General features: G+C 41.7%; 1 protein-coding gene across 1 annotated transcript in view; it reads right to left on the bottom strand.

Annotated features, from left to right (window-relative positions):
• CCDC197 (coiled-coil domain containing 197) overlaps positions 1-17,362 on the bottom strand; it is a 263,835-nt gene that overhangs the window by 92,994 nt on the left and 153,479 nt on the right. Inside the window, exon 5 of the mRNA XM_078662296.1 lies at positions 10,571-10,653. Within this exon, the coding sequence (XP_078518422.1) occupies positions 10,571-10,653 (83 nt within the window). The remainder of the gene's footprint in view (positions 1-10,570; positions 10,654-17,362) is intronic.

Here is a 17,362-nt window from a genome sequence, read left to right as displayed (position 1 = left end):
AACCCTTCTCAGAATCCTCAGGATATAGAAACAAGTACTAACTGTGAGGCTGACCTGTGCGTCAAAGCGCAAACCATTGTCAAATATGACCATCAAATTCCTTGCTGTCCTAACCGGGCAGGGAGGGGACTACAGACTGTCGGCCACCAAGAGTTTGACCATATGGAATTTTGCAAGCCAAATATCAGCACTTCAGTCTTGTCTGCATTAATCTCCAGTGAATTGTTCTTCATCCAGCAAACAATGCCAGATGTACACTGATTGAACTTCTCCTAAACCGATTGCAGGGTATTCGAAATGGAGACAATAATTTGCTTATTATCCACATAAGAAAGCACCTGAAATCCAAAGGACCGCTCCAGATTGGCCAGGGGGGTCACATAGAGATTAAAAAGAGTGTGGCTCAAAGACGAGCCCTGGGGTACCCCACAAGGAAAACTAAAGGCCTTGGCTCTAAAGCATCCACAGCTGACATTATGACTCTGTTTGACATGAAAGAGTGAAGAAGCTGCAAGGCATTCCCGGTGATTCCCACTTGCCGCAAGCGCTGAGCCATATGCACCGGGGAGACGGTGTTGAATGCCACCAATAGGTCAAGCATTATCAGAATCGCCGCTCCACCGTGATCAACCTCCGTGCAGACGCAGTCAGTAGCTGCAAAAAGGGAAGACTCGGGGCTGTGACTGGCGTGAACCCGTTCTGAGAGGGATCCAAGATCTCCTGGGATTCAATGTATTTCATCAGTTCTTTATTGATGAATTTCTCCAAGATCTTCGCGGGGAGAAGAGAAATTGGATTAAAATTCGTATGGATTGCATCATATTAAATACCCCACACCCGGAAGCACCAAAAAATGCTGGACCGCAACCACCAAATTGGCAACCAAAGAGGAAGTCTCTTGGTAAAGAGGAACTCTCTCTGCTCAAACGCGAAGAACCCACGGCGGATCGGAGAGTCGTGAGACATGCAAAGAGATAAAATGTAAGACTCCCCCAGGAAGCGAGGGGAAAAAGATACACACACTAGCAGAATGTAGGCAAATAATAGAAATAAAAACTGCTGCCTTAAAATATTATAAAAATGCAGATGAATTGAGAGCCCGTCTTACTTCTGCATGTGCCCGCTGCATGCCCGGGATTGCATCGGCTTCAATGCCCCACACCCGGAAGTACCAAAAAAGATGGACTGCCAACTACCAAAATGGCGGCCAATGAGGAACTCTTTCGGTAAGGAGGAACTCTCTCCCCTCAAGCGGGAAGAACCTGCGGCAGACCGTAGAGTCGTGAGACAGGCGAAAGAGGTTAGATTCCCCCAGGAAGCAAGGGGGAAAAGATACACATACTAGCACAGTGTAGGGAAATAAAATAAATAAAAACTGCTGCCTTAAAATATTATTAAAAATGCAGATGAGTTGAAAGCGTGTCTTACTTCTGCATGTTTTGAATTTCGGGAACAGTATGTGAGCAACAAGGACCCCCTGGTACAGATACGTATCCTGGGACAGGGTAAATAATGTATGTAAACTAACACTCCCAGGCATAAAATACAACAGTAACACAATAGAGTGAACAAACAAACTACTAGGGTATCAAAAAATATACATTTTTAATTCGAAATAAAATACAATTAATAGCAATCAATACATTGATAAAAATTAGTAAAAATGCTAGACTGATATATAAGGATTCACAAAACAATCAATTTAAGAATCAAATTTAGGGATCAAAAGAGATTAGGTGGTATCCGGTCGACGCGTTTCAACATGAAAATGTCTTCATCAGGACATTTACCATCCAATTTCTGCAACAAAGGTAACAACAGAATTTCAATGGTATTACTCTAGTAGTTATAAGTATGTTACACATTTCTATCGGTTATATATATGTTTGCTATAATTCTTGATGTACCGCTCATTATATATAGAGAACACCTATGTATATATACTAATCGGTAGTGCATTCATGTCATTGACCAAATTCATATTTATGATAAAAATAGAACTTCATGCATATTCCTATTACTTAAAACGTTAGTATGATAGCGGGTGATTCACACTCCCTTAGGGTACAATGATTATAGCTTACTAAATTAGCTAGATGTATATTCTCCATTTCATACATTGCATGTAATGCACATGAACAACTTAATTCTTTTCTTTTATACAAGTCTTTTTTAGCCCAACAAGAATCCCAATCCAATTGGATTCAAAAAGGATAGAAAAATAGAAAAAAGGGGAGGGAATAGGATGATAGGAAAGAGATGACCGCCACAATTTAACCATATGTGCCTGGCCTATCCATGAATTATAACTAATATACTGGTTAGGGTACTATGCCTGGGGATGTTTATAGCACTCACAGGTGCACTGACTTAACTGAATAGATTATATACATCTTAGTATCTTACCTAAGATTAGAATCATGAACTCTGTGTACAGTTTCCTCTGTGGTTCTAGCTGAGCGCTTTATCAACAGAATCCAGAGGTCCTTTATATCAATCAAGTATCACAACTTTAAAATGTTTTATTCAATAAAATCCTAATTTTAGGGAGAAAAAAAGGGGGGACTTGTTAGCGCAAATTAGATTACCCTACTAATCTCAAATACGTGCTGAGCTGTCAGTTTTAAATACCACTCACCAAGCTATAACTAAGCCGATCATATCCGGTCGCTGGATACACTTTTAAAAAAAACTGCGAGAAAATGTGGTATTCTTCTGCTGTGCTCATAAGTTCCTATGAGGCAATGAGGAGCAACCCGTTAGTCCCCGAAGTGACATACATTCAAACAGGTACACTAGTGCGCGCTAAAACCAGCAAGTCTTTTAAATGCATGTTAACATACCCCTAATCTCGTTACATAGTATCATGCCTCATGCCTCGAACCTCTTACCTATTTATTTCTTTTTCCGTGCCTATTATTGTTCGCGCTGTTCCCAAATGCGTGCGTTTTTCTGCCTTAGTCCCGTCTGGCGGTTCGTGGCAGATACTCTTATTATATATTATTTATATGGCAGACACTCGCCACTCCTAAAAATACAAGCGGAGGGTCTTAGTGTTTGTAAGGCTCAAGTTAAAACGGGTTTAAACTAATTCTAAAGCACGCTTACCTGTAGTTTCCCCGATGGACAGAAATGATATAAATCCTGCCGGTTGGTCTTGAGCCTTACAAACACTAAGACCCTCCGCTTGTATTTTTAGGAGTGGCGAGTGTCTGCCATATAAATAATATATAATAACTAACTAAGGCAGAAAAACGCACGCATTTGGGAACAGCGCGAACAATAATGAATGTATGTCACTTCGGGGACTAACGGGTTGCTCCTCATTGCCTCATAGGAACTTATGAGCACAGCAGAAGAATACCACATTTTCTCGCAGTTTTTTTTAAAAGTGTATCCAGCGACCGGATATGATCGGCTTAGTTATAGCTTGGTGAGTGGTATTTAAAACTGACAGCTCAGCACGTATTTGAGATTAGTAGGGTAATCTAATTTGCGCTAACAAGTCCCCCCTTTTTTTCTCCCTAAAATTAGGATTTTATTGAATAAAACATTTTAAAGTTGTGATACTTGATTGATATAAAGGACCTCTGGATTCTGTTGATAAAGCGCTCAGCTAGAACCACAGAGGAAACTGTACACAGAGTTCATGATTCTAATCTTAGGTAAGATACTAAGATGTATATAATCTATTCAGTTAAGTCAGTGCACCTGTGAGTGCTATAAACATCCCCAGGCATAGTACCCTAACCAGTATATTAGTTATAATTCATGGATAGGCCAGGCACATATGGTTAAATTGTGGCGGTCATCTCTTTCCTATCATCCTATTCCCTCCCCTTTTTTCTATTTTTCTATCCTTTTTGAATCCAATTTGATTGGGATTCTTGTTGGGCTAAAAAAGACTTGTATAAAAGAAAAGAATTAAGTTGTTCATGTGCATTACATGCAATGTATGAAATGGAGAATATACATCTAGCTAATTTAGTAAGCTATAATCATTGTACCCTAAGGGAGTGTGAATCACCCGCTATCATACTAACGTTTTAAGTAATAGGAATATGCATGAAGTTCTATTTTTATCATAAATATGAATTTGGTCAATGACATGAATGCACTACCGATTAGTATATATACATAGGTGTTCTCTATATATAATGAGCGGTACATCAAGAATTATAGCAAACATATATATAACCGATAGAAATGTGTAACATACTTATAACTACTAGAGTAATACCATTGAAATTCTGTTGTTACCTTTGTTGCAGAAATTGGATGGTAAATGTCCTGATGAAGACATTTTCATGTTGAAACGCGTCGACCGGATACCACCTAATCTCTTTTGATCCCTAAATTTGATTCTTAAATTGATTGTTTTGTGAATCCTTATATATCAGTCTAGCATTTTTACTAATTTTTATCAATGTATTGATTGCTATTAATTGTATTTTATTTCGAATTAAAAATGTATATTTTTTGATACCCTAGTAGTTTGTTTGTTCACTCTATTGTGTTACTGTTGTATTTTATGCCTGGGAGTGTTAGTTTACATACTTGAATTTCGGGAACAACACCTCTGCATGGGACCACAGCTGGTGGCCCGCAGAACTCGGACCTACACCAACCTATGATGCACGTAACCTCGGCCTCATCCTCGACAGCCAACTCTCCATGAAACCATAAGTCAATGCCTCTTCCTGCTTCCACCCCCTCCGCATGCTCTGCAGACTCTTCAAATGGATCCCCATATGCACTAGAAAGGCCGTCATGCAGGCCCTCGTCACCAGCTGCCTCAACTACGGCTAAACTCTCTACGCCTGAATCTCCAACCATCTCCTCAAAAGACTTCAGACCATACAGAACACTGCAGCCACCCTCATCCTGGACCTTCCCAATCAGACATGCATCACCCCTCACCTCAGAAACCTAGTCAGGCTCCTCTCCTGAAGTTATGCCAGTTTAAGATTCTTGTCCAAGTATACAGAGCCCTACATGGCCAAGGACCACCATACATCAACCATCGACTGAATTTTCAGAGACCCTTATGACACCTGTTCTCCACATCACTCGCACCACTCCCCAGCATCCATCTCAGCAGGCATTGCTCCTTCTCTTTCATCACTGCCAAGACCTGAAATTACTTGCCACTCCACCTCCAAACAGCCCGCTCCTGGCAGACTTCAGAAAGAAGCTCAAGATCTCGCTTTTCGATTGAGACACAGAACCCTCAATGCCCAGATACCTTTAGGGATGATAGTGCTGCACTATGGTTGATTGACTGATTGAAAGCAGTTGGAGGCCAAGTCTGGGACCTTTGGGTTGATGGGGTGACTTAGAGTGTGGACGGGAAGACAAAAGAGCATCAGGTTGAAATAGAGACGTGATGGCTACATATGGGCGGGTATAAGGAAGATGAGAGTGTAGTGAGAGAGAGTCAAATACAACAGATGCCTCTGACTTTCCATCCACTCATCTAGGCCCTTTTGGTAAGAGACCTTTATTTAAGAGTTACCTGTGGAGAAGGTATGGGAATACCAGCTGAGTAACATTAGCAAGATATAGATAGCCCCAATTATTTGTGATGTGAACGTTTACTTGTTTAAAAAAGGAGTCGTACTGCAGAAAGGAAGGTCTACAAGAGAAGAGGTTATATCTACGAATCGGGTTTTCCTGTAAACATTGCATAACAGATTGATTTGTAGAGCATACATTCACCCATAGGGCATCTGTCGGCACTATTGACAGATAAAGGATGTTTATTGTCACCAAAATCAATGGAACTCAATTTATCGAAAATGCAAAAATGAAAGGCTGAGTGGAGCTTCAGGATTCAAACACCTGTGACCATGGTGTTCAAGGTATCCTTTAGATAGCAAGAGGCGATTGAAAGGGGTTAAAACAAAGGATAAAAATTCACAGAGCAGCACTTCTAGACGAAAATATTTGCCCTCGTTAGATTTGAGGGAGGGTGTCTGATGATGAGGGGACTAGTCTTGAAGCCTTCTTGTGAGTAATGAGGTAAGCCAAGTACCTAAGTGCCTTATTGTAAAGGGGTTTATCAATAAGGACCAGAAATTTGATTTTGTAAAGGTCTTTGGGCCAGATGTACAAAGGTTCCCGTCTGCATTTTTTAAATAGTGACTCCCTAGGAATCGCTATTCAAGAAATGCAAAAGGATATGTAGAAAATGTGCGATTCCCTAATAGCGATTGCTACAGATTAGTATCTAGGGGATCGCAAGTTGGAAATGCCATTGCATTCCCGCCTATGGGCGAAATAGGAAACGATTTGCATTTCCCAAATTGTGATTTCCTAACAGGAAATTGCAATTTAGGAAATGCAGAGCCAAGGGTGGCCCTTGGCTTAAGGCCCCTATGGAGGCACTGCCGAATTTCGTATCGCACATGTAAGTGCACATATGCTATAGGGGCACATGTGTGCTTTATGCCACAATAGTTGTTTTTATTTTTAATGCATTTTTTTATTTTGCACATGGTTACACCATCAACTTAAAATTGATGGTAATTGCATTACCTAAATGCCCAATCGCATTTAGGAAATGCTTTTTACATGTGCTTCAGGAATCACAAAAAGGTAATCCCTACTTTTAATTCCTAATCATGGTCACGATTTGCGATTTCAATAGTGTAGAAATCGCAAACTGAGAACTAGTTATGGCCCTTTGTACATCTGAAAAGGCCACCTAGCATTTCTTAATGGGCCGAAATAGCGATTTGGACCGTTAGGAAATGCTTAATAGCTTTGTACATTTGAGCTTTGTCTCCTGAACAGTGAAGCTCCTTCAAAGTTTCAGGTGGTCCAAGGGTTTGGTAGTGGAGATTAGTTTGGCACAACATTTTTGAGAGCTCTGAGTTTATATAAGTTGGGTGAGTTTATATCTTTGAGAAGGGGTTTGCAGTAGAGCAATTTTGGACTGCTTAGGCCCAGAGGTCCTAAAAAGGCTTTTGGAAGGAGTCAATGCATGTTATGGATGTATTTAAAGTGCAAGATATTCTGGAATAGGTTGAAATGTTTAGGGTAATTAATTTGTGGTAGGACAGGGCACTAGGGATCCCAGGGTCAAGAACTTTACGCAGAGCAAGTTTTTATGTATTCGTGTTCAAATGGACTTTGGGACAGCATTGATCTGATTGTCTTAGAGCCGTTATGGGAAATCAATGTAGTGGAGTTGCGTTTCACTGGTATAGATATGGAATCCAACTCAGAGCTACCTATGATGATTCATAAAGGTTGCATGCACACACTGAACAGCACTGGCAAGAGTATGATTGTTGCCAGACTTATCAATAGGAGGGAGCCGGAGAACATTTGAAAAGCTTGAAGTTTCAGATAACAAGTGAGAAACACATAGTTTGATAATAAACTAAAGCGTGGAACGACCTCACACTCCACATCAGAGCCTCCTTATCTTTTCTACTGACTTTTCAATTCACCAGCCTACCCTAGACAAGATTAGGCACACACTCCGGCTCAGTGCCAGAATACCCTTGCAGTGATGCAGTGATAGTACATTTTAGAAATACACATAACATAAAATAACATAACGGTAATCTGTGATTATCAATTAATTTGAAAGCCAAAAGTTTTAAAAGCTTTCATTTTTTAAATAAATAATTTGATTTTTTAAGGTACTCATCAATGCTATAAGGTACCCTAATTCTTCCCTCGCAACGCTAAACCCATCACATAACCAATGCTTTAAAAAGGCACACACTTACCAAGTCCCCCCACTCTTATGCTAACCCTTTCATCTACCCCATCCTTATCCCTAACACAGAGCACAACCCTAACAAAATTCATTATCCTCACCCTATTCCTAACCATTGCGCATGGGGTAACAATAACTCTATCCAAAACCTTAGCCTAAATCATAATGCTAGTACTAATTGTAAAACTCTCTCTAGCTCTACGCATTAGTCTTTCTATAATGTTTTACATTTTTTCAAACCTTTTTGCCATTTCTAAAAAAAATAACAACTTTAGATGCCCATACAGCCTGGGTATTAAATCAGAGTGCATAGGTTGAAAATATTGCACAAAACATGGACCTCAATATTTTGTGTTTTGAGCCCTGACTCAATATAACTCAATTCAAAATAAGTTTATTCAGAATCTTTTTACTGATCCCTACAAGTTCATTAAAAATAGACATCATAGAATAAAATATTAAACAGAGTGCCATACATTTTAATTTAAAAACTCGTTCAATTAATTTATTATTAAATATCCATCAGTAAAAATCCTTTTACTATCACAAATTTAAAAAATCCTATCCTCCTAAATTCATCTTTCAATCTTCTTCATAAACCAGGTTATCAAGTATACAAGGGATTTTCTTCTTTTTACAGCCCAAGTATCATAACCTGCAACTGCTCGACACACTATTTCATTATCAAGAGTTCATATAAACAAATGGCATCCTTATAAAAGAAAAGCTTCTTAGTTATAAAAATTGGTCATAAAAATATTCGCCTAATATCTTGATAAAACCTACAAAACAGCATAAAGTGCATCGTGGATTGGGTGGTTTTCCCATCGCATGGACATCTGCAAAATATTATCTGCCATTTTTCATGTTTTGAGAATGCCACCAGTTCATGGATTGTGCCCAGCCGTAGCCTAGTCAAATGGAACTTATCTTGCAATCAATATACCAAGAGACACATAGCTCACAAAGGGCCCTAAGAGGAAGAACTATAAACAGACACAGAAGCATAAAAATAATCTGAATCAAAATGTGCAGTCAACTAGCTTTAACCCTGCATACTCACATCCAGAAGAAAGTCATCACTGAACATCAATAACCTAAACAGACATAAATCTCGCTCTTCAAGCACATAATAAATAATATCACGAGAGAAGCTTTAATCCTCAACAGCAACGTCCTAGCAGAAAAAAACCCTGCCCACTGTGCAGAAAAGTCCCATGCACCTGTAATGTGTGAAAACACATGTGCTTTTACTAGGTTGAGCACTTTTAGTTTCACTGCAAGGACATCTAAGGCCAGCAAACAATCTGCTAATAAATCTCTTTTGATGACCATAAGTCCAACAACAGTGTCCAGATGCAAGTGTAATGTCTTCTGTAGGATAGCAGCTTGTAGTAACCCCTCGGGATATTCCACTAATTTAAGGATGGTCACCACTGTCTCTCCATTGTCTGGGCCTCTCTGTTTAGTTTGTGAACTCAATCTAATTGCTGTCTGGGCTAGATAGTGTTCAGAACTGTGACAGAACAGAAGTCCATTCAACACACTTGTCATTCCCTCAACCAAAGCTTCTTCAACAATTTCTGGGATTACTTCAGCACTCAACTGTGCAGTGTCTAAGAGTTAGCATCTGGTCTCATTACTTTGACCCTCTAGCATCTTAATATTAGCAGCCGAATGTGTCATCTATTGTTCCATTGTCATTATATAGGTCAACAGGTTCTCCACTTTTTCAGCCCTTACTGCAGCCTCAGAAGTCAGACTCCTGTAGCTCATGTCTCCACCTGCACAGTTTTCATCCAGGGTTAAACTGATGCCTGACTGCTGCTCCATTTCAGTCGTAGGCATCACACATCCTTCTTTGCCCCCAGCCATTTCCGAGTCACATATCTAGCTCTTCCATGATGGAGCCATGCAGAAAGTAGTTAACCACTACTACAACACTGCTGCTGTGGAGTAAACATTTTAGTCTCAGCTTGCGTCACAATGTAGTGATGGAAATGATATGCTAAGCTGCTACTTTCCTTTAATGAATATGACAAGCCCTTAGAGAAAACAAAAATACACTTGTATCATCCCCAAATATGTTATGGCTTTATTTGTTTGACCTTGATTATCCGGTTCTGTTATTTACATGAGGGTTTGAATGTGCAGCTGTAGGTTTAAAAATAGTGAGTTAGTGTTAGGATGGATAATATGAAAATTAAAATTTAAAAAGAGGGAAATATAGTGTAGTGGCACACCATGTGTAATACACGGTATGTAACGTTTACAACGAAATTTTTACAACGCACTACCATTACAACGCAGGTAGTACCACGCATACCATTACAACGCATTGCGCTGGGGGCGCTCTAGGATAGGGAATGGGTTTAATTTTCTATCCAACACCTTCCCTAGTGTCCACAGGGACTGGAGTTGGAATAGAAAATTATACTTACCACTATCCAGCACCTCTAAGCGCTATGCGTTGTAATGGTATACGTGGTAAAAACCGCGTTGTAAAGGTATGCGTGGTAAAAGTATGCGTTGTAACGTCATACATCCGTCATACACAAGTGAAAAGAGAAAACATCAAAAGCTTGTGAAAGGAATTCGTACTTTGTGGAAAGATTGTGAGGCTGTTGCAATAGAAAAAAAGTGGCTTGTCCTACAAGTGTTAGACTATAAAGATCCAAGGGCGGGAGAGAGAGGGAGACTGGAGTTCATCATAATGCTGAAGGATATTAAGTCAAAAACAATCATTACAGTTTGTTTAATCCAACATCAAGTATTCAAATCAGCATTAACCCCACACAACAGGCAGGCACGGTCAGAAAATAAGGTTAATGTACATACTCTCAGGCAGTTCATAAAGAATCTTCCTTAGGTAGTCTTCAAAGCTCTTGTACTTTGAGATGTTTTCATGTAACTTCTTTAGTCTGAAGATGGAGAACAAAAAGATTGATCAGAAATACAAATACATTGCCGTGCCCCTGTGCTAGAAGCCAATGGTGTTTTAACATAAATATATGTTTGGACGAAAAACTCAAATTGAGGCATATCTTTAGAAAAACTATTTATTGTTGTCTATATGCTACCCTGTTTTAGGGAGCACTTTTAATCAGAAAGCCCAAATAATCACGGGGAGGCTTAAAAATCAAAAGATCAAATCAAACACCATTACTGGATACTTTGAAAATCAAAAGAAAAATCAACAGTCTCCGTTGTCCACAATTTAAGTGAAGCTTCTGGTGTACAGAACAATTTCCACTTTTGCCCTGAAGCATTTTGGCCTTGCAGTGTTATATCCTTCCACTGCATACTTCAGGGGACTTTTTATTTTTAGATCTACAGCACTTCTTGGGAATGCATGTTTTTCTTTACTCTGTCTCCCTGTCATATTTGTTGGCTTTCTCCACTCCCGTTCATCCTCAACCCCTGTCTCACCCTCCCTTCTATTTTCCGTCAGTGCTTCCTGCCCCCCCATCACTGCTTAATAACCCTGTCAGCGCTTTAAGAAGCCCCCATTTCTTTCACCTCAGTGCTTGCCTCGCATATCCCAAGTTTTCTTTCTTCCTCATCACTGTTTTAAAATACTGTATCTGCTGAGATTGGTTTGTCCATTTAGAAATATTAACGTCACCGACTAAGGGCCCAATTATGAGTTCAGCGGTCCACTGGCAGTCCGACTGCCGTGTTTTAAGTGCGGCGGTGGGACTGCCACAGGACCGCTGCAGCTGCCAGGGATCCTAGATCCCGCGCCCGTGGGGCAGTGGTCTATAATATGCTTGTGGTGCCACTGCAGGGCACATGGTGTGGACCCCTGTATTTCTGCACCCTCTGTCCTGCATGAGGTGGAATTCACGTCATGGTGCATTTTGCCCTGTGCAGGTAGGTACCTGCTTTGGCACTCTCACAGCGCTGCATTTCTAAAGGCTCTCCTTTGAATCTTAGAAAGGCACCGCAGTGGGGCTGCCACCGCAGGACTGCCCAACCTGTATTCAAGTCACAACACAGGGGTCGTTCAGCGTACAGGTTTGGCCACTTCCTGCTGCCATGAGCTCCAAAAAAACTTTCTAGACCTTTCTCACTTCATTCCCTCCACTATCCTTTTCAATTCAACTAACAGACTAACATGTCTAGTGCTCAAATTAATTTCATATTTACCTATACTAATTCCCCACTAATCCTGTTTGGTTCCGGAGTAGCGTGCTACTCGCTGAAAAGCACTTAAATACCTCATCAGGGGTAGCAAGCTCTATATGAATGCAGACCCTTCCTTCTTCTATCCCTCCACTATCCGCTTTCAATCCAAATAACAAACTCACATGTCCACCGCTGAAATCAATTTATTATCTCATCTCCATATACTAATTCACCACTAATCCGTTCTGGGTTAAGGAGTAGAGTGCTACTCACCGAAAAAGAGCTTCAATGACTCGTCAGGGATAGTAAGCGCTATATAAATGCAATTACAATACAATACAATTTTCAGTATAGTGAGGCCTATGACTACCAGTGCTGGGTTACGGTGAGTTTGATGCGATATTTACTGTTGAGTGCGAGCCTATGATTACCCGAGCCGGTCTACAGGAAGCTTGATGCGATATTTACAGTAGAGTGAGCGTCTATGAGTACCCAAGCCAGTCAGCAGGGAGCTTGATGCAATATTTACAGTAAAGTGACCGCCTTTGAGTACCCGATCCGGTCTGCAGGGAGCTTGATACAGTATTTACAGTAGAGTGAGCGCCTATGACTGCCCGAGCCAGCCTACTGGGAGTTTGATGCAATATTTACAGTAGAGTGAGCGCCTATGATTACCCGAGATGGTCTACCGGTAGCTTGATGCGATATTTACAGTAGAGTGAGTGCCTTTAATTACCCGAGCTGGTCTACCGGGTGCTTGATGCGATATTTACAGTAGAGTGAGCGCCTATGATTACCCAAGCTGGTCTACCAGGAGCTTGATGCGATATTTTCAGTAGAGTGAGCGCCTATGACTGCCCGATCTGGTCTACCGGGAGCTTGATGCGATTGTTACAGTAGAGTGAACACCTATGATTACCAGAGCCGGTCTACAGGGAGCTTGATGTGATATTTAAAGTAGAGTGAGCGTCTATGATTACCCAAGCCGGTCAGCAGGGAGCTTGATGCAATATTTACAGTAAAGCGACCGCCTTTGAGTACCCGAGCCGGTCTGCAGGGAGCTTGATACAGTATTTACTGTAGAGTGAGCGCCTATGACTGCCCCGAACCAGGCCACTGGGAGTTTGGTGCAATATTTACAGTAGAGTGAGCGCCTATGATTACCCGACATGGTCTACCGGGAGCTTGATGCGATATTTACAGTAGAGTGAGCACCTATAATTACCCGAGCTGGTCTACCAGGAGCTTGATGCGATATTTTCAGTAGAGTGAGCGTCTATGATTACCTAAGCCTGTCAGCAGAGAGCTTGATGCAATATTTACAGTAAGCGCCTATGATTACCCGAGATGGTCTACCGGGAGCTTGATGCGATATTTACAGTAGAGTGAGCGCCTATGACTGCCCGAGCTGGTCTACCGGGAGCTTGATGCGATATTTACAGTAGCGTGAGCACCTATAATTACCCGAGCTGGTCTACCGGGAGCTTGATGCGATATTTACAGTAGAGTGAGCGCCTATGATTATCCGAGCTGGTCTACCAGGAGCTTGATGCGATCATTTCAGTAGAGTGAGCGCCTATGACTGCCCGAGCTGGTCTACCGGGAGCTTGATGCGATTGTTACAGTAGAGTGAGCGTCTATGATTACCCAAGCCGGTCAGCAGGGAGCTTGATGCAATATTTACAGTAGAGTGAGCGCCTATGACTGCCCGAGCCGGCCTACTGGGAGCTTGATGCGATATTTACAGTAGAGTGAGCGCCTATGATTACCCGAGATGGTCTACTGGGAGCTTGATGCGATTGTTACAGTAGAGTGAGCATCTATTATTACCCGAGCTGGTCTTCCGGGAGCTTGATGCGATATTTACAGTAGAAAGAGCGCCTATGATTACCCGAGCTGGTCTACCGGGAGCTTGATGCGATTGTTACAGTAGAGTGAGCATCTATTATTACCCGAGCTGGTCTTCCGGGAGCTTGATGCGATATTTACAGTAGAGTGAGCGCCTATGATTACCCGAGCTGCTCTACCAGGATCTTGATGCGATATTTACAGTAGAGTGAGCGCCTATGACTGCCGAGCTGGTCTACCGGGAGCTTGATGCGATTGTTACAGTAGAGTGAGTGTCTATGATTACCCGAGCCGGTCAGCAGGGAGCTTGATGCAATATTTACAGTAGAGTGAGCGCCTATGATTACCCGAGATGTTCTACCGGGAGCTTGATGCGATTGTTATAGTAGAGTGAGCATCTATGATTACCCGAGCTGGTCTATAGTGAGCTTGATGCGATATTTACAGTAGAGTGAGCGCCTATGATTACCCGAGCTGGTCTACCGGGAGCTTGATGCAATAGTTACAGTAGAGTGAGCGTCTATGATTACCCGAGCTTGTCTATAGGGAGCTCTATGCGATATTTATAGTAGAGTGAGCACCCATAAGGGCCATGAGCTGGCCTACAGGGAGCTTGATGCGAGATTATGAGATGCCTACTTGGTTGCAAGAATAAACAGAGTTGATTAAAGAAGAGGTGCATTGCTACTGACGAACTGAAGCTTCAGTTACTTAAGTAGAGTTAGTGGGCTGATGCTGAACAGAGAGACAATTTATTGTACCAGATATTTCTCATCATTGGGTAGTGCCTATTAAAAATCGTACTGTTCCAAGTGTGATCTGAAAGCGCGAAATTGAATATTTTCAGTCATGATGTGTGACTTGAGCTGAAAGGAAAAAAACTTTAACTGTCTTCGGGGGTCACATCTGAAGTGTCATGCATGTGCTGCACTGCAGAGCATGGTCTGCTCCCTCTCTAATTAAAAAAAAATCTTTATTTGATCATTGCGAGAAAATGATCATAAAAGGACCAAGACGGGCATAGTTAAAAAGTTCCAATAAAAATCACAGGAGATAAAAACAATGGCATTTTGAAACATTGTAAACAAATATAAAAGTAATTTACTCAATCATACAGGTCTAAAAGACATGTAAATCAACGCCGGATGTGTAAACAGCAAGATACATAGATAGAGATATATCAAAAAGTCTCTGCATAAGAAGTGGTCATCAGTTGTACAAAGAACAAGGTATATAAACAAGCATATTCCTTTGAGATCCAGGATAAAAAATGGGCAACAGACAATGTTTTGCATTTGCAGATGTCTGACTTTAGAAAACAGCCCACATAAAAACAGCTTTTAGGATTCATGAGTTGGCAAAGAAAATACATAGCTAACTGGGTAAAACCATACATTTTAAGAATAGGTTTTAAAACGTTTTTCTTAGGTGCTCGTAGTATTTACAGAAAAAGAAAAAGTGCTCCAGCGTTTGAACCAATTTCTCGTCACATGGACACACAGGATGGACGCTTTGTCAAACTGTCCTAAAGGAGAAATAAAGCATTGACCTGATTGTGTCTAGCTAGAGTTTAGCCAGAAGGGATCTTTTCCATTGGTTAGGGACCCAGGAGAGCTGTGGTTCTATGAGGGGGTTGTTTGGACCAAGACATAATCCAGCAGGGAAGATTTTTCTCAATTTCTCTTGCTCTCTAGTTGAAGTCATACATTTGAGAAACAGTGTCTTGGCTTTAAGAACATCCCCTTTGGACAGGGTGTGGGGGGAGAAAAACAGATCATTCCAGCCGATGGCACTTGCAACATATTTCACATAATTTAGCCAAGGAATGCTGTTACCCTTATCTCATCTCAAATAATCTTGGATTATTTCCCTATTTAAGCCACTATGACTGTTGGCCCCAACTAAAATCCAAAGTTAGGGGAGAGACCTTAATGAGATCAGATATATAGGTCATCCCTAATTTTTCATGGAGGACGTAATGTGGGGTTGAACAGGGGAGACCTATTAAGCGCTGACAAAACCTGTTCTCCTCCACCTGAACCTTGGAGACCTCCCAGTATCTCCAGATCCCAGCCCCGTATGCTAATACTGGCAGGCATTTTCTTGAATAAACTTCAAGGGCCGGCTTGATCAGCTTATTGCCAACACGCTGAGCAAATAGGGTCCTGGTCGAATGATTAAAGTGCAAGCAGCGGTTAGCTATACATGGGGACCAAGAGTTATTGGAATTTAAAAAAATGCAGAGATAAGGGAAATTGGTGACCTTATCTATTTGTTAGCCCTTGATCCAGAAGTATCCAATGTCAGCACCAGCACCCAGCCCAGCATGCCCTGCTGACCTCGCCCCGCTCTTCACCGTCAGAGTTGCACTGTTCTCTGGGCACTCCGGTCAGTGCTTCATGCACCGGTCTGCAATACCCCCAACATGAATAGCCACTTCAATAGGTGTGGGCCCCACCACCCCAAACGCCAAACGCAGGCCCAGGCATGGCCATGGCTCAGCTGTCAGTTCCATTGATATTTCAGAGGCAGGAGGGAGGGACACAGGCAAATCCCCGCAGCTCAGGGTCCCACACCAGGGGATTGTTAGGGCACTCGGCAGCGCTCCGGGTTCAGTTCAGGTCTCACCTCTCCAACAGGGCTGATGCGAGTTTCAGAGCCACCTGGCCCGCTTGCAAACTTCTTGGTCCTTTCTCTAAGTTAGAATTGTTATTGGTTTTGCCCTAGTGATGTATGTGAACTAAAAAAAGATATAGTCCCTAGCCAGAAAAGTTACGTTTTTGACTTTGTGAGCCTCGAGTTTCGAAGAACACCAAGACTCCGACACTGGAGGCATACTGTAGCTCAACATTGGACTATGCCAATTGAGCACTCACATCTTGTGAGACCTGTCCAGCTATATTGATTACGGGCCTGTGGCCGGCGTGGACCTGTTTGGCCACTGTGTCTCTGTTCTTTTATATGCTGATGATTATGTTCTAATGTCCTGAACACTGAAAGGTCTCCAGCTTTTGTTGGATTCCTTTGTCGGTTTTATGGATGGCTTGGGCATAAACGTGAACTTTGCCAAAACCTTCGTAATACCCTGCGATCAAAAGAGCGTGAAATCGCTCCATGTTGTATAATGGGTAATGCCTATAGGAAGAACCCATGAATTTCCATATTTGGAGGTTACCTTCAACTCGCGAGGGTCTTGGGCTCCACGCCAGAAACAGAGATGTCTTAAATATTGCAACTCAGTAGGATTTCTTTTCAGTCTGGACTCAAAAATAGACAAAAAAGGAAGTGTGTGCTCTTCCTTACTTATGGTTCTGGCCTGTGAGGGTACAAGGCAGTCAGTCAACAGCAGGTCGGCGAAAACTTAGGGGAAGATTATCAAACATTTTGTATTGGGTTAGCTTCACAAAAATTATGCCAACCAGCACAAAATGTATTTTTTATGATTCACTTTCCAGTGCAAAACGTCTTTGAAAGGAGGCGTTAAAAGGAGAAATGTTTTTATTTCTTCTTTCTTTTCCGACTTTGCATGCTTGCTACACACTGTGCAACACACATACAAAGTAGGAAAAGCTTTAAAGTGTGTAGTATTTTGTACTGGAAGGCTGTCCTTCCAATACAAAACCTATGGGAGACTCATGCACGCACCCTAGCACT

This window comes from Lissotriton helveticus, chromosome 9 (assembly GCF_964261635.1).
Source record: "Lissotriton helveticus chromosome 9, aLisHel1.1, whole genome shotgun sequence".
Classification (NCBI taxonomy): Eukaryota; Metazoa; Chordata; class Amphibia; order Caudata; family Salamandridae; genus Lissotriton; species Lissotriton helveticus.
The sequence above is the reverse complement of the archived record's forward strand: the minus strand, read 5'-3'. Positions and strand labels throughout refer to the sequence as shown.